Source organism: Cyphomyrmex costatus, unplaced genomic scaffold (genome assembly GCF_001594065.2).
Source record: "Cyphomyrmex costatus isolate MS0001 unplaced genomic scaffold, Ccosl1.0 scaffold102, whole genome shotgun sequence".
In the NCBI taxonomy this organism is placed as follows: domain Eukaryota; kingdom Metazoa; phylum Arthropoda; class Insecta; order Hymenoptera; family Formicidae; genus Cyphomyrmex; species Cyphomyrmex costatus.
The window spans coordinates 586,524-611,624 of record NW_017274977.1 but is presented as its reverse complement, the minus strand read 5'-3'; the positions used below and the strand labels follow the sequence as shown (position 1 = coordinate 611,624).

Here is a 25,101-nt window from a genome sequence, read left to right as displayed (position 1 = left end):
AGAGAGAGAGAGAGAGAGAGAGAGAGAGAGAGAGAGAGAGAGAAAGAGCGCGAGGGTAATTCCATGCAAAGCGGAGAATTCCGAATTATGTAGCTCCGTGCGACGACGACATAGAATCATCGCCGGTATAGAAATCGCGCCAATTTTCATCCACCTGCTCCTCGGTTTCTTAAGAGAAACTGCCGTACTTTTCCATCGTTTAATTATCATCGAAATGTATGAAAAAGAAATGTATAATAAGGAGGAGGGCGGAGAGAATCGCGAACTGCTTTTCGACTTGCAAATGTTATTCTTAATGGAAATTAGTAGAGACGGACGGACTGATGCGCACTTATAAATTGCGATGGGCACAAATCTGTGAATCGAAATTGAATTATTAATCTTTAAAACATGAGATCTCCCGCTTACTATCGAATTCTGGTTGGGATTCGTTAATGTACGGCGACGAGTCAATGGATGATCGAGCGGAGAAATTGCGAACGGAAATTGGATTATCTCCTTTAAGGTCACTCCGAGATTCATTGAATCTAGCAGGAGAGAAGGGAGAAAGGGGAGAGAAAAGAGAGATGGACGTACAGTTGGCTCTCATACGAAGTGGCACGATTTTTGTGTTACATCCCTTCTCCGACAACTTTTATTTTCTTGCCACCTCCTCTTTACCTTCCACGATGAATGACCTCTTCTTTTACCCTTTTTCTCCATGTCTTCGCAGTACTTTGCTTTTCTTGTTTTCAGTGAAATTTCATTGGCTGTGTCTATCTTAAATGCATTTTTAACAGGTACTGATCTTACTTTTATTTTTAACTCACAATGGATACAGGTGGTTGTCCTTATTTTCGAATTTGTCTTGCTTTAATAAAATACTTACGGCTAATTGGATTAAAATGTAGATGCAAATTTTCTCATAAGTTTTAGAAGCTATTGATTTTACGGTTATATTCATTTGCGTAGCTCCAATCACTTAATTCATATTATTCCTCGTTCATTATTCCAGACAAATAATTCTCTCACTTTCAACTCTATCGCAGTGATAGAGTTCGCCTAAAACATGCTTTATCCAAGTTTTATCGCGTTCAAGGTTACCTCCGGTTATCAATACATATTTTTACATTCTCGCTATTGGTCGGTTTACGAGCATTTCTTTTCCTCTCGACGGCAACATGAACTTCCCAACTAAGCGACCGGCATCTTTATTTCCCGCAAAGTCCGATACGAAACACGCCCCACCATTCGCGAAAAACTTCATCCCTCACTTGCAACTATTTCACCAAGCGCCTCTCGCGGTGGCTGATTTTCAATTTTCTTCTTCGCGGACAAACTGCTTGCACCACTGACTTCTTGGTGCACTCAAACACCCCCGGCATCTCCTCTGCCTCCCTTCCTCCCTCCTTTCTTTCCTTTCTCTCTCTCTCTCTTTCTATCAGAGCAACCGTCTCGTTGTTCCACCCCGGTATTTTTCCCCTCCATTAACCGTAACTCTTTAGGCGATCCTGCTGGCGTCGGTGTAGTTATTCGGACTGGAATTTCTTTAGATTGTCAGAAAACAGGAGCGAGGCGCTGGCTCGAGGGGGGTGGCTGCGTTCCAAGGACGTATAATGAGATCAAAACCCACACCGTCTTTTGAGATTAAAAACACCGTCTCTCTCTCGGTCTTCCCCCTCGTTTTCCTCTCTCTTTCGCTTTTCCATCCCTCGCGCAATGCGGTTCACCCTTTTCTCTTTGCAGCACGACAAACTTCGCTGAAATTTTGACGTTTGATGCTATAATCTGCAAATTTTCTATTTTATTAGATTGCGGACGCGGATTATAGAATAAGTTCAGGAAGAAGACGGGGCGAAACAATTTTTGCAGCTTCCTATTTAGGAGAGGATTCAGAAGAGGATTCGGTAACAAGATTCGTGCCGGGACTGCGGACTGATTTCTATACTTACAAGAAACTGAATAGAATACCATTAGATCGACAGGAAGTAATATATATTGTATCTTCCGGAGACAGAGGGGACGACAACAAATCTGCGAATATATTCCCAAATTGGATCGGAACCTCTCGAATTCCTCTCGTTCTTACGAGCAGGCTGACGTAATAAAACCGGCCATAACTCCGGGGATGAAGGAGTCTCCTCCTTCTCACGTTCTCCCCTTTTATCTCGACTTCCTGCGCGTCCATCAGGAAATCGAAGCTCGGAAGAGGATTTCTTAAGACATCGTAAAATCCATATCTTCGGAAAAAATTGTGCGATAAAGCAATTGCGAAAAAAAAGGCACGACAGGTCAAACTTCCACGAATATCTCCCTATACGAATTGAATTTCCGAGCACTGAAATGTGTCGTGAACGATACAGATTGCTGAGAAATCGATTAGATCGAGCACTTTGAGACGGATCACTTGCCCAGTGAACTGGATCAAAGAATGCGGACCACGTTTGCGTCAATGAAACATTAATCCGATGCATAAGGGATAAGGCGGAATTAACTGTAAGTTATTTATGGCGGACTTAAAATGCGCATCGGCCCGAACTATATTTCTAATCCGGTGTATCGTAAATACAGTGTCCATAATCATAAAGTGCCGGAACGGACAGTTACGGGAGAGCCATTCGCTGAATTGCAACGCGATCGGCGTTGCAATGTATCAATGTAGAAAATCGAAGAATGTTTGCGCGCAAGGAGAATACCTATATGCCATGACAACAGTGCCGAATTTGTTGAGTTTACATTTAATGAGGCGATCGACATGTATTATGGATGAATGGGTGGGATGGACGTTTTTTATAAGTTAGCGGAACTAAGTGAGCAGAATCAATTCTAATTAATATTTTCCTTTGTTGTGTGCTCATTTGTTGTTAAAAAACTGTGAAAGAAAAAAATTTGTTGTGTCAGTTTTCTTAAAAAATTATGTTCCGCTAAAGGAAGATTAAGTTAGCGGAACAATATAATACATAAAAACAAATGGTACTCGACAATAAGTAGAAATTTATTGCTAATTTATTGCTATCAAAATATCCAAGTTTTGAATCTATTACTTGCAAAATAAATGTAAATAATAACGAAAAACCCTCTAGCGTGTAATTTTAAGCGAAATAACATCGAATTTTTTACTTGTATTTTATTCTTGTACCGCTTGCATGCTGAGGGATTTTTCGTTGTTATTTACGCGTATTTTGTAAGCAACAAATTGTAACCTACATATTTCGTAAGCAACAAATTCAGAAAATATCGTTGCGCCAAATTTAAGCGAGCAACAAATTTTTTACTCGTACTTTATTCTTGTATCTGAGAGGCTTTCGTTATCATTTATATTTATTTTGTAAGCGACAAATTCAGAAAATTTCTGCACCAAATTTAAGAGAACAAATTTTTTACTGGTATTTTACTCTTGTATCGCTTGCACGCTAAGACATTTTTCATTATTATTTTCATTTATTTCGCAGGTAACGAATTCGTTCGGATATTTCGACAGCAATAAAGTAGCAACAAATTTCTACGTTATTTCTAAGTAGAATATCTATATGTATATTTTATTCCGGTAACTTAATTTTTCTTTAGTGGAACATTTTTTTTTTTTAAGAAAACTTGCAGAGCAACAAACTGTTTTCTTTGACAACTTTTTAGTGACAAATGAGCAACAAATAAAAATATTGATTTGAATTGATTCTATTCATTCAAATTCGCTAACTTATATATAAACATGACTTTACATGATTAATAATTATTATATATTATGTGTGTTAATCAGTAATCCTGAGAGTATGGCATCAATATTTTCAGTATTTTTACAACTTTACACGATTAATATTATTGACAATATGTCTATTTTTACGTCTATTATCTATTGTTTATTGTGTACTGTCACTATGACATAATGTGACATAGAACCTAATAAAGCGATTCTGATACTCGAAAATCAAAATCTAGATTGTCGTCAATATTCTACGCCAATCCATCAATATTAACTGCACACGATTAGTAATATTGCCAGTATTCGTTAATACTGACAGTATTATTGCCAGTGTAAGGGTTACCTTAAAATGTACAGTTTTCGTTAGTACGAAATATTACTCGAATTGTACCAATATATATGTCATTCGAAAACAAAATTTCAATAATTACCAATTTTAATAGACTTTAAATGTAGACTTAAAGACATCACGGCATTTTAGAAAAAAAGTGTCGTGCCGATAACTTATCACAATTCAAGCAACATTTTTCGTTAGTTTTAGCAGAATTCAAAAAGTTAAAAATGATGCAACGTACTCGACTGGAAGCACGAACGTGTCCGTCCCGATCACTATCGTACGAAAAAATTTGAACGTGCACCATGACGAGATCGAATAATTCTTCGCGACGAACCTCGATAAAAAACGCATCACGATGAAGGGGATAAGATTTCGACGGAATATTTTTCTGTAAAACTCGAACGGAACTCCTTGCTCCGATCTGAGACACGACGGATAATGGAATACGTATGTCTATCGGGTATACGAATGGGGACAATGCGCATAAATCTATTCTCAAGTTGATAGATATGCAACGCGCTCGTGGGAGCGAGCACCAACTGAAAACGGATCGTTGACCCGTTCTATTGTTGAGACATTTCCTATTATAGTCATATATACGCTGAAAAGAAGTTTGCAACACTTTTATGTATCCGCTGGTCTACAGTTCTACAGGATAAAAATGTACACGATTTTTTTCTATAAAATTAGGTATTGATATAAGTTAGCTGTAAGTCACAAGCTTTAGAAAAGCACGTAATAACTATATAAAAATAAATGTTACTATAATAGTAGATTTAAGTTTTCACTATAAAATTATTCGTAATTTGTGAATCCTTATAGATAAAGTATATAATAACAAAAGGAATTACAAAATTAATTACTAATAATAGCAGTTTTGAAAATAAAACGTTTTTAAACGGTTGCGAAAATTCTTTATAAAAAGTTATTTTTTAATGATAAATTTATATAATTTTCTTTCTCTCTCTTTTTATAATTTGAGGTCTTACTTCAATCTAAATACTGTAATTATTGTACATATTGCTATTCACTGTGATTATTTCACTTTCGTCCAACTATATGTACGTATCAAACACGCATTATTGAATCATCGTGCAATTAATAATTACGGATGATTAATGTAAGTTATTGCAACGTATCGTCGCCATCCGGCGGCTAATTGACGCACTCGCAATTATTAATGATAATATTACAATCAATCATTATCACTAATTTTCACGGAATGTACAACATGGAAATTATAGTTTTTACATCAAATTGGCTACACACAATAATTCAGCTCCTCATCACAGTTATCCTTGTTATCATGATATTTGCATGTAATAAATACATTAACGAAGTAATTTTAGCTATATTAAATGTAAATTAAATCTGATATGATACATTATAATTATCTGTGATACGAAATTGAACTAAACATATATTTTCGCAATTCTCTCTTATTCTCTGAAAATAATAATAAATTGTAAAGAAAAACGATGAATTTTTTGTCATATAATTTAACGCATACACGATTTTTCACGAAGATAGCAAAAGAATGGTAGTTTCTGTCTTAGTTTGAACTCATATCTATTAAAAAATGGGGGGAAAGACGCGATTTATAGACCGATATTTTCATACGCTGGTAACGAGCAGGAAGTAGCCGAGGCAATGGAACTTGCGGGTTAAGTGGATGAGAAAAGTTTCCCTAATATTACCGGGAGGCAAGAGAGAGATTGATCTGCAGGCGAGCTCGTCGAAGGGATTAGTCGTAGCCCGACTAGTCCCGTGCGATTTTCATCAGGTGATGGTACTTTAACTATAGATTAAAGGATTCGTCTGGTAACCTGAAATGAGATCCGCCTTCCATACGAGACCGAAAACCCAAATCAGCCAGCAGATGAAAAGGGGGATACATCATTGGCGACGAATTTACGGGTATTTGAAAAAGACTCCAGTTTGATAGAGTCCTCGTAAAGCTTTAACGAATCTACTCGGCTGCATTTGTGCAAAACACTACACAGTACAGCGAACCGAGTCGAATTGCGTCGGTTAGCCTTTCAAGGAATCTCGTATAACATGCCAATTTTGAATTTCTAAATTTATTCCGAAAGGAAATTATCAGAGTTGGTTGAAAAAGTTGAGTGAGTGAGAAACAAACCATGATAAATTATAATTTTTATTCCACGATCTTATCCAATGAAATAAATTAGCAAAAACTATTTAAAAAAACGAATATGTAACTCTAAAATATATTTACATATACTTTATGCAATAACTTTATGCAAAAAGATATTTTTGCCTTAATTAGTAAATCATAATATATGAATTTAAAAAAATTAAATTAATAACGAACCAATATAGTAATAAAATCTTATAATAACGAAATGTCTTTTTATTATTTTATTTCAAATTATATGTGAAACACATTTTTAAAACAAAAACTTGGAAATATAAATATTACTAAATGTTGTATTTTTAACAAGGAAAATATAATATAATAATATAATTAAAAATGTTTGTTAACATAGATGCTTGTAAAGATATCGATAAAAAGATTTTCTATTTATTTTAATAATTTTAATAAAACAACTTTTAATCAATTTTTGCCAGTTTTTATCACGTACAAAATTTTGCTAACTTTGGAAATTATCCCTTCCTGAATAAATTCTTATTCTGATCGCCATTCTCGTTCGATGTTCAATTGAAAGACAGAGGGCACAGGCTCGTCCGTAATTCGCGAATAACTTACAGTCCAACGCGTTGATTATTATAAATCGGACGTTTACACACCGGGTTTAATTTGCAAGGAGTTGCGAGACCGTTAGACGTTCCATCGATAACCGAGCTGATGACTCTCGCGAGAGAGTGCGAATACCAGGAAGCGCCGTTCGACATTATCGAGGCCCGCGATATCCATCAGCCTAATGGTCTCGCAGCTAAGGTAAGCGTGTAAAGCTCATTAAAAGCTCGTTAGAAAGCCGCCACCGGCATGCCGGAACGGTCGAAGTGGATGTCGGGAAATCGGTCAGAAAAGTGGAGATCGAACACGAAGGAAATAAAAACGATTGAGAGATAAACTCTCGAGTTACCGAATTTATCGCGAAATAAACAGCTCTATTTTTGTGTAAAGGCAGTAGTCTCGTTTCTTCTTAATCTATAATACATGTGTAAGATCATTGGACAGCTTTATGAATTTGAATTTCTTACTGTCGTACAACGGTTGCATATGAATTTCATTCTGGATATCATTAAAAATAATAAATCCAGATTTAAAATTCTAACTAATGTTTACAAGTATACTAAAATATAAATGCGTGAATTGTCACGCATCGAAATATCTATACCTGAGTCATGGTATCGCCATTGACTTTCAATTTCGACTGGAAATTGCTCTGCTCCAAGAGGATCATTGCGTTATTAATGTAAACGTCCACGCCGTATCTGCCCGGTCTCCTGGTGATCCACAAGGGTGGGTTGCCCTCCAACTCGGAAGATATCGAATCCCTCAGCTCCTCGATTGTCAAAGGCCGGTTCGCTAAAATCAACAAAAACGATATCTTGTTAGTATATTGTGTAAGCTTCATAGAAATACTTTGGATGTTCGAAACGTTTCTTTTTTTTATTGTTCCGAAGATGAATGCGCTTCGAAGAAGCTACTTCAGGCTACCACAAGGATCGCGATTTAGTTTTCTTCAAGACTGCAAAGTTTTTAGTTTCTGAAGATTTTTATTCTCGGTGAAAAGAGACAAAGGGAGAGAGGGGGGAGAGAGGGAGAGAGAGAGAGAGAGAGAGAAAGGGAAGAACATGCGAAGAAAAACGCTGAAAATAACGTAAATGGCGAATGGGATAGAAGAGCTGGAGATAGAGCAACTTCAAAAAGTCCACGGCGAAGCTACAATGCTCGTCGCTTTATTATCCCGTTACCGGAGAACGTCCTCGTAATCTTGAGGTTTTTTCTCTCATACGGACGGATAATAGAGAACGGGGAACAGAGACACATCCCTGCTATTGTTATTTGATGTCACGTGAAAGTCAGCTGTGATAAAAGCTTAATCGAATTTTTTTTTAACAAAACTAAAATATTTTTTCTTACATTTTTTCAACTTCTCTTAATTTTTTTGCAATGCATTTTATTAATCTTTCAGTTTACAAAAGCTCAAAAGCAATTTTCTTTGGATATGATTTATAATCGATATTACGTAAGTACACACAATATTTCTCGTAAAAACTATGACAGAGAGAAGTTTATAGAAAGATAAGATGTATGTACATATTTTTGAGCTTCATAAAAAGTTTAAGGAAGACAGATAAAATCTAGAATAAACTAAATATATCTATAGATAGAGAATTGTATTGCGTGCCATTTTATTAATGTAAATGATAATCTCAGAATCAGCCTTTGTTCTAAATTTCAACATTTTTCAGAACAAAATCCAAATTACACTTTGGTGTACGAACAAACGGAAATTATTCTACCCTATCTTGCTCTTATCTTAGCATGAGAATGTGCAACGCCTCCCTTGAGTGCGACCTATTGAATATCGTGGCAACGGGTATTGTACTTTCCAAGAACAGCCCTTCACGACACAAGCGAGTATATGTACCGTTCCTCGCAAGCTGGGAAAGTCCAATCTCCTCGAGGAAGAAAGCGGCTGGGCGGTAGTACTGCCAACAATGACGCTCATTACGAACGCTAGGAATTGAGTCCCCGTTTCGTAAACCACCGGCCGTTTTATCCCGCGAAACTTTCCAGAACAAGAAAGCTGACGCCGTAAAACCTCGTTCTCCCGACAGCGCAGTGACGATTGAGGTGGCGTTTTCCTTTCGAAAAATAATTCTCCTTCACGAATTTCTCGTGGAATTGCACGACAAAGCGACGTTTTATTCACGACTCGGAAATATATTTCGCGCTAATATTTGACAAACGTATCTTAGACAGCATACAGTGTCTAGAAAACGTCTCTTTATGATGTCTTTTAGATATCCTTTAGCCCTGGTTCCACGAATGTCAAATTAATTTTCAAGTCACATAATTTAACTTCTATCTCTTTTTATTCTTGAAAATAGAAATGGGACTCAATACTTAGATGTAGACAAAAGATGTCGGTCCACTCTTGACCCGTGTGAAGTTGGCCCCCCAAAACATAATTTTCGTATATCTTTTGAACTAAGGGTGAGCAAACGAAAATTCCAACTGATGAGCAAACGAATGCATGAAGAAAAAAATCGATTTTTTAATATTGGGGGGGCCAGCTTCACACAGGTGTCCACTTGGCACTACAAATGACTCAAAATGTTTAACTGACCAATCGAAGAATCTTGTTAATTGTCTGATCAAAAGAATGTTGTTAATTGTTTAATTAAAAAATCGAAGTATTTTAGTATCAAGTGGACCTTAGCTTTTACAATGTTTTTATGATGTTTTTTAGACATACATTGTCTGAGACCACTCTCGATTCGAGGAAATGTTACTTCGACACTTTTTAATTCCTTTGGATTCTCTCGCATCTTAATTTCTCGCGTACTTGTATCTTCTCAAATTTTTAATGATTGCGTAAACGGTAGTTCGTGCACAGACGGTGAAGTACGAGAATATTTTTTTAATTACGTCGGCGATAATTCGTACGAAGGAACTCGGACGAATCGCGCGTAAAACTGTGCAATAGGATAATCATAAAGTTTATGATCCGCCGTCATGTATGAATCGCTGGAGCTAGACGATTACGACATCGAGAGAAGTCGCTCATCGCATTGCCAGAGTAACGTTTGATGGCTGCGATTCGAGGCGTAAAAGTCAAAGTTGGCCTTTATAGTGAGTGTCGCTAAGTTACGCGATATATAGGACGAGGCCGTCAATCAGTTAGAGACGATATTTTTCCCCAAAGTGTACGTCCCATTAATATACTGTACGTATATTGAAAACAAATTTCACGTGTAATGATTCCTCTATCAGAAGAGCCGCATGCTCGCAGGCAGCTTTCGCGAGCTACACCTTATTAAGATAAATTTCTTTCGGTACGGCATTTCTTCAACGTGAAGCGACTTCTGGCTTATCCTGTATACGTACATGTCGGAGAAGTTCACTACTCTAGTCTAGAATAGCGCATCGTGTGCCACACCATATAACGCTTTTATATCTCCGTGACGCCTCGTCAATCATTCCCGAATGGTTGCATGCTTGATCATTCTTCCGCTAGGTGAGGAGCTTCGGAAGGGGATACGCGAAGCGCATACAGAAAACGTTGCAGCTCCAATATATTACGAAACACTCCGCGTGTGAATTTGAATGTAAACCATACCCGTTTCATCCCGTTGTTACTCTATAAATGTCCTAATATTTTTAAGGGAAAAATCAAATTTAAAAGAAATCAGATTAAAAAAGAAAAGTTAAGGTTGTCCTATTCTTCTATTTTTCATTTTTTTCAAATTCTCTAGTACTCCATTATTACAGACTTTTTATATATATACCTATTGTTTTCTCTTAGCTGCTTAGAATTTTATAAAGTTATTGTATCTCGAGAGAGTATAATTTATTATCGTTTCAAATAATAATTTAATGTGTAACGAAAAATTGCTAAATTCATTTATTCGATCATCCTCATACGAAGGCGGAATTTTTGCGAATCGCCGATAACCCCGCTGTAAGTCGGCATGGTAATACAAAGCACGTTTGGAACCTGGTTAAAAGCAGCGATCGTATTATCGCGGGTCGAAATAGAGCTTTATTCGTACCGACTGGATTTTTATAGCGCGTCTCCCGGCAGATTTTTCTTGTTGCGCCGGAGTGCTTTATGCGGCCGTGATCGAGTCGCGCAGGGCGTATGTATGCCTTTCAGGAGGGCAATATCTCTGGCTTCGGGCTCGGGGCTCTCGCGAGCATTTTGTCCCAGCAGCCGAGCCTTTCCGCCGCTCTTTCAACGAGAGGGACGCAGAGGGGGAGGCAGAGGGGCTGCCCCGAATGATTAAGCTGCCGATCGATTCGCATTTATTTTCTACCCCGCGAACTCCGCCGCCCGCGATGGCGGGCGATGCGGGGCACAGGTGCTACGGCCGACCGCAAAACGAGAACAACTCGCGCAAAGCTGCTTGCGCATCGATTTATATCCTCCAACCCTTCGCCCTGACGTCTCTTCTGTCCCCTTTCGGCATAGCCGGAATCCGACTTTCGAACATGCACGTCGGTTGCGTCTGATGAGGACGAATTGCGTTGTCTCTTTATTGAATGTTTATTCAGATGCGATGGAAATGGTACAGCCGGATATATTTTGTCATATATATTCTAGAGAAAGGTACTTCTTCAGAAGTACTTAATATAAAATAATAACGATAGATAGGTATATAATGGGACGTTAAAAAATATAGCGCTTCCTTTTTAATCTGTTGATTAAAGAAAATGAATTAACTCAACATTTGAAAAAAAAAAAAAAAACTTGCGGATAAGACGAATCACAACTCGTTACAAAAATTTAAGAATTATAAGATTCGTATTTTTTTAATTGTAATATGTTTATATAATATATTATGAATATATAAATTGTTTACTTATTTATAAAAAAATATTTATATTTGATTTTACTTATATGTATATACTTGAATTTGTATTAGAAATAAATCGAGGCATTTTAACTTTATAATTGTTGTGGATGAGTTAATTCGTCTCTACAGAACTGCACAAGAAATGATTATGATCGATGAATTTCTGAATAATTAATAAATTAAGAAATATAATTAAAGAATATACTTAATATAATTAATAAGTTAAAGAATATAAATAAAAAATGAGCATTAATTTTCATTTTTGCTTCTTATAGAAATTTAATATTGACAGGTAGTAATTAATTATTTATTTTATTAATATTTTAAGATAGTGATTAATTACTTATTTTATATTAGCATTTTATTAAAAATATAGAAAGTATTATGAGAATTAAAAGTATTAAAAATATTAAAAACATTGTTGTACAACACTCAAAATAATAAATAATTTCCGACATTAAATTTGGTCAATACACACTAAAAAAAATTACTGAATTTTATTATATATGTTGTTTGTGAATAGTTAATTAACAAAATATTTATTTACAATAAATAAACATTTATTTAAAATAAAAAAGTTATATTTAAATGACATAAATATATATTTACACATTTAGTAAATATTTCGTTAGTACTATTCAAATAAATATTTAATAAAATTCAGTATTTTCTTTTTCAGTATATTTTAAATTAGATTTCTATAAGACCGCCATACCCACATATCAAATACATCTTATTTTTAAATTAATTTATATAAACGAAAAATTAATTTATATTTTGTTCTTATTGTCCTTAAATGCTTATCATATTATTGTTTATGAGAACGTATGTACCTTGTATGTGTGTTTATTATTGAGTTGTCTTACTGAATTTGATCGCGCATGCAAAAATCAGTTATGTTGCGAACTATAGAAGTAGCAGATGCCAGTACATGGCGCCAACTAGCGGCATAAGATGTTCGTGTCAGCTGACAGCTGTCGGTTGCGTTTAGTTGCGTTCGGCTACGCATTGGCTGTACGCTCGTTCGCGTCTATTCGCATCAGTTCGCGACGTGCTGCGAATAATCTAGAATAACTGTTGTTTTTCTTATCTATGACAGAAGTGGGTGTTTAAGACGGATATACCTGACATCTCGGCGGCATCGACGCCGATCGCAGAATGGAGAACGTTTCTCTAACCAAGGTAAGCGATACGACACGTGCAACCTGTTGCTATCGCCGGCTTAACCTCAAAGTGTAAAGTTAGCGCGCCGAAACGCCGAATAATGATTCATAGTCCGTCGCTTTCGCACGCTTTAAAAGTTTACCGAAAAGTCCCGTCGTTACTCTCGTATTACTTTTGTCTTTGTAATTAACGGTCATTTCTGTATAAAGTTTTTGTTTTCGACTTCTTTAAAAATTGGTATTTATAAAATATTTAATTTTATGAAAATCATACAGATATTTAAAATTAAATTAATTTCGATTAAAGAATCTAGAAATAATTTTTGTCAATTAAGGATTTTTCTTTCTCTAATATTTTTAAGGATTAAAAAAATGATTTTCGATATAAATAATAAGTTAAATGAATTAAAATTGTAGGAATAAAAATTTACGATAATAAAATTAACGATAATTGGCAATTGTAGTGAAAAGATTATTTTGTATAATAATTGAAAGAGTAAGGGATTAGCTCCTGATTTTCTCTTCTAATCAAATATGTAATGCATAATGATTTTTATAATTAATACTAATGCAATCTAGTCATAGTAAATTCTATGCAAGGATAATAAAACAGTTTAGCATTGATATAACAGAGAATCGTAGTTAATTAAAAATGAAATATTGAACGTGACTCTTTTAGGGAGTATTTGCATACAAAGGAAGTTACAAAATTGGGAAGAAGAAAAAGAAAGTTATATACCCGGCTTATTTTAATGAACCCTGGTATATCGCGTATAACGAAACATGGGGATATATCGAGCAGGCTGCGGAGGTATAACCATCGTGTGTTAGCACTAGCTATAAATTTCAATCAAACAGCAGAATATCTAACAGAATACATTAATATTTCAGAATGTCCGATCGAAAATGTTTCAACAAGTTATATCCAATTTGGAGTCTTTCGTATCAAAAGTAAAAGCGACTCCATTGAATGTGTCGTTTCACGAAATAGCGACGGCTGTTTTGTTAACAGGTGAAAACAAACGTTACATTTTTAATAAAGTATATTGCCATTTTTCCAACACGAAATGTACATAAACTAAATTTAATCAAAAATCTCTTTAAAATAATGTACCGAAATAATTTTTACCTATTAAAGATTTCTTTTCCTTATGTTTTTAAGGAATTTTTCTTTAACGATTTTTGATAAATATTAACAACAAATATTAAATGAATTAAAATTGTAGGAGTAAATGTCCCTGATCATACGACACTTTTCGACACGGTAACGTCCAAGCTCAGTAAAATAACGCCGCACTTAGCAATGATTTGCAGCAGAAATTGTAACAGTGTGAAGAACATCATCGAAGACACTGTGTACCAATTTATTCATCAAACTTCAAGTTCTGAATCTGAATTAGCCAGTGATTCTGAATCGGTTAGTTTCGCGAGAATAGTACTATGTAGGAATAAGCAGTTTCTGTTGCAATTTAAATAAATTATCATTTGTAGAACCATATTCCTGAAGTGCGTAAAAGTCAATGCACTATGCGTGTCTTAAAAAATATGTTTGCGGAACATCACGATCCGGAGGATCCTTTAATTATAATTTTGCCGGACTTCGAAAGCTTCCCCATTAATGTGTTGCACGATTTTATTTTGGTGTTGAGGTATTGACAACATTTCAATGCATGAACAATGCGTTAAAAAATTACATGAACCTTCAAAGAAATATCTGCATGAATAAATCATTTTCAGTTCGTATAGCAGTACATTGAAGTTCGTACTCATTTTCGGCGTCGCGACTACGTTACACGTCGTGCATAAATCATTGACATATGACGTCACATCGAAGTTAGTCGTGCAGGCAAGTCAAACAAAAATATTTTGACGTCCAGCGTAAATGTTTGCGCGAGGACCATAAATAATTCGTTGGCTCTTTATTTAGGTATTCTATACGCAAACGCAAGTCAAAACACTAGCCGATGTATTGGAGAACACTGTTTTCTCTACAAAGATTCCATTTAAATTAATCGGCCGAGCGTTTCAGTTACTGACTGACATTTTTCTGTTTTACGATTTTTCGGTGGATAATTTCTTACAAAATTATAAGGTAACGAGCAATCGGTGAAATCTAATTGCTAAGTCAACAAATAACAATCGGTTGATTATTATAAATTTCGATGATTTTTAGATATGTATGATACAACATTTTTACGAGAACAACGTGAGTTCTCTTTGTTGTCAACCGAAAGACATTAAGAAAAAAGTATCTGAACTCACTGCTGAAAGTATCGCGGAAATTAAAACTTTACCGTCTATCGCTAAATATTTGAAGACGTCGAATGCGAGTGGAGATAAAAAGCTCAGCGATAAAGAATTCAAGGTTCGCATAGTTTATTTACGAGAATTAAAAAGGATTGCAAAAATTACAGCTATCAGTAACGAAATGATCCCTTTTAAATAATATGTAATTATTAAATTTACGCTAATGTGAAACATTTTAATATAACAGTTCACATTATCAAGCTGTATTATATTGGAAACGGAAGGATGGAAAATTTTTTTAACAGAAATAAAACTTTTATTCAACAGATGTAGCTACAACTTTTAAATGCGTCTCTCAGAATTGTTACTGATGTACATAATTTAATTTTTGATAATCTCTCGTTTACAAACTATTTTTTAAACTTCGTTTTTTGCAGGAATTGTTGGAACAGTTGTTAAATAAATTTCATAAATTTATGAATCAATTTTTGATTGTTTTGAGATGTTTGCATTCTATGGTTGCATCATTGCCAGGTTCGCCAATGGGTAAACAGGTAATATAACACTTTATTGATTCAGAGAATAAAAGATATTTTATTACGCAAGAAAGTGTTACGGCCATTCTACATAAGACGCAGAACGCAGATCGCAGGTCGCGAGTGAAACGTATTTCAGATTGTGATAGGTTGCAGACCGAAATATGAAGGACGCAGGACGCAAAAGTTGAAATTCACCCAACTTCCTGCGTCCTGCGTTCTGCGTCCTACAACTTATTATAACTAAAATATGTAAGGTTAGTTTCTAGTCTTGCGACCTGCGACCTGTGTTCTGCGTCTTATGTAGAATGGCCTTTACGTCGAATTAAAAATTGGAATCGTGGAATAATCATTTCAGTTGCGAGAGGTTTACACTAAAGCGGTTTACACGAGTGATCTCACAGAATCTTCCGAATACAAAGATTGTATGAAATTATTGGGATTTTTATCGAAAGAAGAACTTCTCTCGAAACTCGTATCTGTTATAAAAATTATCGAGGATTCCAAAGATTCACAAATTACTAAAATTAAAATCGATCTTAACAATCACATCAAGACGATTCGAGAAGCTAGTTTAAGCGTCACAACTACCTCCGAAATCATCAGTGTGGAAGAAAAACTTAATCGTATGCAACTAAAGGAGGTGTGTGCAAAATCGTACTTTCTTAACTGTTTTTTTTTTGTTTTATTAATTCTTTGTTCCAAAAAAAGTATATTTTTAACTTATAAAAGGAAAGAACGATTTTGAAATTTACCTAAAAACTAGATACAGATTTGAAAATAATTTTGTTGAATCATTAAAGTAATTATCTCGGTAATTATAAATAAGAAACTCATGCATAATGAACAATACAAAATTTTTGGCATTCTGACAATCAGTTTGAGTGTCCTACATAATTATTTTGATAGTTTAATAGAATTATTTTTAAATCTATATTTAACTAAATTTTTAGATACTTCAACAAAACCAAAATATGAAAAAGCAATTTTGCTGAAATTAAAAAATTTAACTAGATACAGATTTGAAAAATAATTTTGCTAGATTATTAAAACAATTAAATAGGACAACAAAATTGGTTGCTGAAATATCAAAACATTTTGCAACATGTTTAAGAGTCCTGCAAAATTATTTTCAGATCTGTAGTCAAATTTTTAGATTCTTCAGCAAAATCGCTCTTCCAATATACTTAAACTATCTCATACTGCAAATTAAAGCAATGCTTGCATATTAAATCAAGTTAAATCTAATAACGCACGAATAATTTTTCATTACTTTATTACACGATTAATAAGATTTAATTATAACATTTTATGCGAAGCCACGTAAAGGTGAGTTTTGTTTCTTTTATATATAATACATTACTACACCATCAAGTACGAACAATCAGAACTTTACGGTTTTGAAATAAAAATTGTCGATGAAAACGCAGTGATTACTGGCGCCTGTTCAACTACTGTGTTAGTTTATTCAACTAATGTGCCGTGTTTTCAGAAATTACTCAAAATGAGTCAGCAACAGTCGCGTTCTGCTTACAAGCAGGCGCTGCTTGACTTGATCAATTACTTAGACGAAAAAGTATTTTCCGTTCATCTGATCGATCCGAGTCGCGTGACGGCTCACGAGATATTTTGCTACAGCGATGGGAATCAGGCGAAGCATCATATTCGCGGCTCTTTGCGGGCTGCTATACACACCGGATTGAGCGATCCACAGATGTATCTGGATGTAAGTGAAGTAGAACTTCGCACAAATAGCTTATGCACGCGATTTTAGTTAACTGAGTTAACTCTCTTATCACGCATCGTCACAAAGTAGGAATGTGCTCGAAAAATTCGTGGAAATTTAGCATTGCAAAGTTCAACTTTTATGTAATATAAATGTATATCTGCACATAGGGCATTGTACTGTTTTAACCCTTAAACGCCACACTACGCGAACACACTGCCCAAACCAATTTGACTGTTTATAAAAAATTGTGATAAAAATAAACATTATAAAAAAACTTTTCAATAAAAAAAAACGATAGACATTAAGAAACATAATAATATCAAGAAAGAAATGTATATATCTTTATTAATAAAAAAGTTATAAGCTGTGGAAAAAGCATTGGAAAAGAAAATCAAGCATATCACACCGAAAAGGTGTTTAAGAGTTAAATGCCGGGCTAACGTTGTAATATAATATTATGAAGTGATGCGAGAAGAAAACGTTGAAGATTTTTGCGCTTTAAATTATAATTTACGTGTTGAATATGTATTTGAAATTAACTTATTTTTCGTTCATATCGATTAATTTTCTTTTTCGTATCTTTCAACGCTCGAATATATAACTGCAGTTTTGATATCGTGATTCGTTTTTAAATATGGTCGGTCCCGCTGCGCGCAGTTCTCATTTTTCTCGCGACATTTAATCTTCTCTTACATGAGCAATTCATCGGCGACCGCGAAAAAATCGCAACTTTTTGGTAGACCACGCGGCACGGTTAATTGGAGATGTATATTTCAGTGCGACTGCTGCAAATTGGAGAACGACGACGACATTCCGCGCACGCTTCCCGACCTGAGTATAATTTATAAGCTGCATTTGGAGTCCAGGAAGCTGATCAATATGTACGACTGGCTGCAGGTAACAATCTGGCCCGTACTCATGTTTACAGGTTAATCCCTGTTACACTTACGGTCACGCACGCGGCCGTCTCGTGATTTTAATCGCCGCCGCCACCGGGAGTGATTCACGCGAGCACGTCATTGTAAGAAAGGCGCAAGGGGTGCCGAGTGCTTTATCGCCGGTCGGTTGTTAGGAAGCCGGTAAAACACTTCTCGTGAAAATTGTACTAGCGAGAACGTACTGTCCGCTGTGAAATTAACACGACATTCTATTAATATAAAGAAAACAAATAATAATGATAATCCCAGTAGCACTTTCCATAGTTCTGCAATTCGTTATAAAAATAAAGTTTCGTATTTTTTGCATTAAAAAATTAAAATTGAAGCCATAGTATTCTAATTTCTAACATCAAAATCAAAGGAGGATGACTTGATACATTTGCTTGCAGGCATTCTTGACGATTGTGGACCCGCAGACCCAGCACACGGAGCAACGCGAGATAGACCCGCTATTACAGTATCCTTTACAAAAGTTTTCGCGAACGCACGAGGCAGTTCTCGTGCGTTCAACGTGATCAGCACTCGTTGAGATTTGTCTTACCTGTGCCATGCCTTTGAAATTCATATCACGCTTCCTAACGCGAGGATCGTAGACGTAACTTCCGCGAACTAGATACCTACGTAGTTTGAATAATTCGCACGTGTTATCTCGCATTTCATCATGTAGTAACTTATCCTTAACGGGGATTCAGAGCTCGGTTTACTCAAGCGGTCGCCGCTCTACAGTTCCTCGGCTTCATCAAGACTTCTCGAAGGAAGACGGATCATGTAAAGCGCCTTACGTAACAATAATATCGCGTGTTTGATTGTTTGGTTTACCCTCGTGGCTTGTTATTTATGCATCGTTTATGAACATGTGTTCCTGAGTTATTCTACTTTTACACCATTTGTATTCATGAATAAATTGATATCGAAATAAATGTTTTTATCCTGCAATTCAATCCCTTCACCGTACACTGAAATATATTTGTACGTTTAGTTTGTTTTTTAATTTTAATATTGCTAACAAAGAGAAAACAAATAATAGTCGTCACACAGATGTAATATTTATTTAATTGCTATGTATTTAAATTGAATAAAATATAACTATATAAAGAAAAATTTAAATTATTTTTAATTTAAAAAATTTGTTTCTGAAAAGATTAAATTTATTCGTTTCCAAAATTTGAGAATATTAAAATTTCCAACTATACGTATATTAAAATATGGAAAAAGAAATGCAAAAATTGCTTGATCTATACATACTCTAACAATAATGTATCGATATATATGTAAGTATCTATAAGCTTAAGAGATAAATTAAGACAAGTAATCCTTCATTATTCATGGGAGACACCCCGGGCTCTTAAATTTTTTAAATGTATGAATGCTATTTATACACATTTTTTAAAATTATATTTAGCGTAAATTATTTTATAATTAAAAAATTTGTTGCATTTATTTTTATCGCATATATCTAGAGATTTGAATGAACGTATACGACTTTTATTAAACGGCATATTTCTTATCGTTTATATGATTCCTCTGGAGATCACCAAACGATCAAGGTTACGTGCCCTGCGTATCAATTTCACCATTTCTCAGAATTCATCGCGGAAGTTGTTACATACCGAATACATCGTTGAATAATTTAACGGCTCACACGCATATTGATGATGCACGTTCTGTATCTGCATAAGTTCCCGCGATCTTGAGATACTTAAATTCCAGGTCTAGATCGACACACAAGTTCCTCTCTCATTTCTCTTCCTCGGCATCCGGGCTTTTAAAAATCCGTAATATCGATTACGCCTCGTCTTTGTGGCGGGGCGTCGAGCGTGCCGCGCGTTCCACGGGGTTGCGAAAAAAAAAAAGCCGACCGAGAGCCCGCACGGCAATCGTTTCCGCATTTTAACGTGGACGAATATCGATTAATTGGATTCCGTCGGCGGCCTTTTTCTCGCCTGGCAACATGGATGGAAGTTAACATTCCATGCGACGATCGACCTTTACTCTTTCACTCCATGATGAACGAAATTCATCCGCGTGAAAAAATTCTGAAAATTTTTAGATCTTTTAAATAAAACAACCGTCGTACAATTAATTTGTCGAATGAAGGAAGCGTACTATTAACACTAGAATCGCCGACAGTATCCCGCTAAAACTGTCGATGATGCCAATAATTTGACGATTCTCTATCCTTGTTTTAATTTAGATTTATTTTGATATTATATTTGTACCGTTTTTAAGAATATTATTTATATCATATTCACATATTTTCAATATTCTATTCTTTATATTACAATACAGATATACATACACAGATTACGATAAAGATAAATGCAATACATTTTTACATTGTAAAACAATTTGCGCTAAATATAAATTTAAAAAATATGTATAAATATTATTTATACATTTAAAGAATTTATAAGGCCGGAGAGTGTCCTGCAACGGATATCCACACGAGTATTGAAGAGTTAATTGTTTCAATTTAATACAACAAAGAAGAAATTGGAATTGATTAGCGGAATCGGAATAGCTTCATTAGTGTTTAGTGTTAAACAACAAATCACAATTGACAGCGTGTGGTTACGTAATGCCATCAGTTTATCTATCTGTTGAACCCACATCAAAGTTCTCTATTTTCTATCGCACTCGTGAGTGTGACAACATTATCGTCCCTCGTTATACATATCGTTACGTTTCCTCCAAACGCCCGTTTCAATCGCTATTGTCGGAAGTATCGTGATGTAGCTTAACCCGTAACACAGGGCCTGTAGAATAATGTTTGGACAAAGCCAAACGGAGATCTCACGTCGCGGCCAATCGTAGAACAATCCTGTATTCAAAGGAGAGTGATGGCGCATGAGGGAGGATTCGGCAAAGGTTAACGTCTGCGTCTCGATAGGGATGCACAGAGTACGTTAACCCTCGCTCCACCTTTGACCCTTATCAAGAAAGGACGAAGCATAGGGAGTACGGAAACGGATAAGCTCGCCCGTGCATAGTATCCTTCGCTGCACCAGCAGTAAAGCTCAAGGATGTAGCGTAAACTTCGGTGTCAAAGCAGCGAAAAGCGCGCGACCTCCTCTCATTGCAAGATTTCCTGGGAGATCTTGGTTTCTTTATCACTATTTGACTTCTACGTCCATTTCTATCAATGTAAATTAACTTTAATCTCGGTTTAACTTACCTTTTATCTTCTTCTGCAGAATTAGACAAAGATAAAGAGTAAATTAAACCGAGATTAAACTTAATTCGCATTTGGTATAGAAGTGAGTTTCAGAATACGAAAAATTTATAGGATATGTAAGGCTTTATAAATGTCTCTTAGATTATCTATTTTGGAATTTAAAAAATATAATTTTCCAAGATTCTTTTTTTTTTTTTTTAAAGGAACTAGAAGTTCAAAAATCGATTGTCTGACACGCAAAGATTCTACACGCCGAAAAGCAGCAAGATACGGTATTTGATTTGTAGGATACAAAGAATCCAAAGAACGTCAGGATCCTCGAGGGACCGACTCGGAATCTGTGTGTACAATAAAAAAAAGAGATACTTTAAAGAGAGAGAGAGAGAGAGAGAAGAAGAATTTCACTAAGTTATAGGACGAAGGCAATAAAAAAATTCAGAGAACCTTATCGATTCATACCGTAGAGCGTCAGAACACAATAATTCTGATGTCAAAGGAGCCAGGAGTTCTGCAAGTCGATTCTGCGGGGATTCCGAGGACTCGGTCTATTGGCCTCCGTGGAGGACTTCGGCTTGTATGCAGATGAATGGAGATACGACGCAGCCGCTTGCATATCCACTTTGCCTTTCACGTTGAGCACGATGGCGGGATCGGACGACGGTATCGATTGGTCGCATTCCCGAAGGTCTCACTCGGATTGACGGGCTGTCTTATTTCAAACGGACCAGCGGGACAGACGCACATCGAAGATTATGTAGATTCGTGATTTTACGACCGTTCGAAATTAAAAGGGAGAAGGAAAAAAGATAGGAAGAACAAACTTCTTTCCAGGTCAATGACCAATGTTTTAGGATTAATCTCAATCAATCTTAATTAATCTCAATTAATCAGTCTTAATTAATCTCGATTAAATAAAAACGTTAGAACGTCAGCAACATTGGAACGAACTTCGAGAGTTTCGGTCCGTCTGTGTATTTTCCACGTGACTTATATTCGACGAGAAGCGACGTAAGTACTTGGAGATAAATCTATGAAGAAGTTTTGTTTCAATAACGCCAAATGCGCCAAATCTGTTCGTTCTTTTTATCTCTCTTTTTTTTTTTTTTACTCTTTCGTGTCTCACGCTGATCTTATCCGCATCTCTTTCCCCACAACTATCCTCGTGTGCTTCGAAGAAAAATCTATTTGCAAGAGAAATCTATGAGAGGTCCACATCTCCAACTCGACCGAACTGTAGATACGGGCCGGGAATCAGTTTTCCGGGTTGGAGCTGCCTAACCTCTCTCGTAACCTTCGTGCTCAATCGACGGCGCGACCCCGATATCCTTTCGGCATCCTCTTTAACTTGTCGCTATCGTTATATTGGATCTACTCCAGCGATGGTCGACAGAGAAACCAAGTCTATTCTTTATCCCGATTGCGCGCGCGCGATTCGCGAATGTATGTATTTTCACGTCTCGCTGTGATTTCTCTCGTTTGAAACGTGCAATTCTTCCTTTTAGCAGAATGAAATGAACGAAACTTTATGTTGAACGTTCTGTTTCGTGAAGTCCTCTTCTATCATCTCTGAAAAATTATGCAGCTTCCGCTCCATCATTCTACTTTGTAAAGATAAATGAATTAAAATAAGTTGACGGATATTCGCGATCTATACAGTCTGTGTAATTGAATTGCTGATCTCTCTTTGAAATCAAAGACTGGCTTTTTAAACGCATTACTCAATTTCCTCGTCACTTAACGTCAATTTTACTAAACTTTAGAGACGTTAGCATTAATCTTTTAACTCTTAAATACTATATTAATTCTTAAATAATATTTCGTATATTGTTAACAATTCCTAACCGGCAAAATTTCAATTGATGATCAACCGCACGCATGCAAATATATTTGAACCGTTTGGCATTTATTAAAATTAACGTGACACGCAGGGTGATATTTTGCGGATAGACGATGCGCTAGAGGGAGGGTTGCGGTGTCGCGGCCGACGTGGTTTGCAAATACCTGCAATTACCAATTATAATTGCACGCAGACTAATTGGTAAACACTAGTAATAACAACGCGCGTTCATCGATCAGCGGAGTGGAAACCATCCACATCACTCGCCAATAAGCGTCAGTTCTAGCCGTCCTCACTTATCCGCTCGTTTGCCATACCTATACTCGTAACACGTTATATTCGTTAGACATGTCGTATTTTTATCTCGTTTCCGTTGTGAAATGTATAGAAGTTATAAATACCAGACTTCATAAGTTTCATGGAAATTTCTATTAGACGATGTTATGTTATTATGCAAAATATCTTTTTGTGCAAGTAGACGAAAATATTTGTGAACTTTATCGAGAAAGAAATAGAATATTGAAAAAAAAAGAATATTTGTCATTGATCTTTTAATGCGAATCTTAAATAGAGTATCTTTTATATTATATATGTGTTTTCTATATACGGATTCTACATACTTTTCTATAGATAATCTTAAATTCTATTAAACGAACAAAATTTATTCGCTAAGATTAGCTTTTAATATGATTTTAATATATGAATACACACACACACACACACCATCTCCTTTTTTAAAATAATTATTATATTATTATACGTATCGATCAACATATAATCTAAAATTTCCAAATTAAACGAATAAAATCTATTCATTGTCATCAATTTTTAATACAATTTTCGTATTCTTTCGAATTATATTAATATACAATGCAGAGAGATAGAAAGTACAAAAGAGATATCTTTTAAAAGACAATTTTCAAGTAACTATTAATTAGCAACAATAGAAATTAAATAGGCTACGAATCTAAGCTAGGATGTAAAATGCTCTTTAATAAAAACAAAGTGAAAATACAAAAGTCATTAATTAGCAATTTATTAATAAAGAATAAAATATATATTTCTCAAAATTATTTTTTACTTAAAAATTAGTAATTAAAATTTATTTTTTTAAATGAGCAAAAATGAAAAACTATATTATTTAAATGCACAAAAATATTTGGACAATCGAAAAATTTAGTTTCGAAAATCAGGAACACATGAAATACGTTTATTTCTATTTGAGCAAAACGTAATTATTATATAAAATTGTTCATTAGTATTTAATTTCCACGAATAAGGTTTTTAATCATTTCTCCTGTATGAATACTTTTTACACTCACTTGTAATTATATATTTTTATAAAATAAAGATTTTAAACGTTTAAAGATCGATGACCTATCTTTTGGAACAATCTGTGCATTACGGCACTTCTGAAACGTAACAAGACACAGCGGTTTTGGGTTTGCTTGGAGATCGCGAATATCGTAGAAAACTACCCTCGGGTATCTCGAAATTTCTCGACGCAGATGACTACATTTCCCACGGGAAACGATTTCTTTTTTCGGACTTATTTTTGTCCAAGATGAAAGGAAACTTGTGGCGATCATAGAACGTCGCGGGGTGTCCACGGATCCTTAAGGGATCTCGGCTGCCAGCCGTTTTCCGACACGGAAATCAATCTCAACAGCTTCTCGTATCAATCTCCCATCGCACCTGAAGCACCCAATCACGTCGGCGTCTGGGTGTCCTCCGCTGTACGTCCATTTGGGAGGAAGTTCGCCTGAAAATCCTCGTGAGACATGAGAGACTATTCGATGACGTGAAGAACAATGTCTCCGCTTGAATCGCTCGTTCGGACGATATATTGATTTTTAGATGAACCAACCATCGAACAAATTTTCTATCGTCCGGAAAAACCATTGCAAAAAGGTCACTTAAAAATACATTTGGTTCAAAAAAC

General features: G+C 35.5%; 2 protein-coding genes across 2 annotated transcripts in view; one reads left to right on the top strand and one right to left on the bottom strand.

Moving 5' to 3' along the window:
- Fas1 (fasciclin 1 Fas1 domain-containing) overlaps nucleotides 1-25,101 on the bottom strand; it is a 107,609-nt gene that overhangs the window by 67,796 nt on the left and 14,712 nt on the right. The window contains exon 2 of the mRNA XM_018539481.1: nucleotides 7,343-7,533. Coding sequence (XP_018394983.1) covers nucleotides 7,343-7,533 — 191 coding nt within the window. The remainder of the gene's footprint in view (nucleotides 1-7,342; nucleotides 7,534-25,101) is intronic.
- Orc3 (origin recognition complex subunit 3) lies at nucleotides 12,693-18,933 on the top strand. The gene is made up of 14 exons (XM_018539475.1): nucleotides 12,693-12,716; nucleotides 13,377-13,508; nucleotides 13,589-13,709; nucleotides 13,924-14,114; nucleotides 14,189-14,346; nucleotides 14,435-14,543; nucleotides 14,625-14,789; nucleotides 14,871-15,062; nucleotides 15,382-15,498; nucleotides 15,839-16,123; nucleotides 16,973-17,206; nucleotides 17,987-18,121; nucleotides 18,537-18,604; nucleotides 18,840-18,933. The coding sequence occupies exons 1-14, from the start codon at nucleotides 12,693-12,695 to the stop codon at nucleotides 18,931-18,933; spliced, it is 2,025 nt and encodes a 674-aa protein (XP_018394977.1).

What these genes read in the sequence shown, in the direction of transcription:
- Orc3 (XM_018539475.1), top strand. Translation starts at nt 12,693, where the DNA reads ATGGAGAACGTTTCTCTAACCAAG. An exon ending in GATTTTATTTTGGTGTTGAG is followed by an intron (nt 14,347 to 14,434) that starts GTATTGACAACA and finishes AATCATTTTCAG; the next exon opens with TTCGTATAGCAGTACATTGA. An exon ending in ATTTCTTACAAAATTATAAG is followed by an intron (nt 14,790 to 14,870) that starts GTAACGAGCAAT and finishes GATGATTTTTAG; the next exon opens with ATATGTATGATACAACATTT.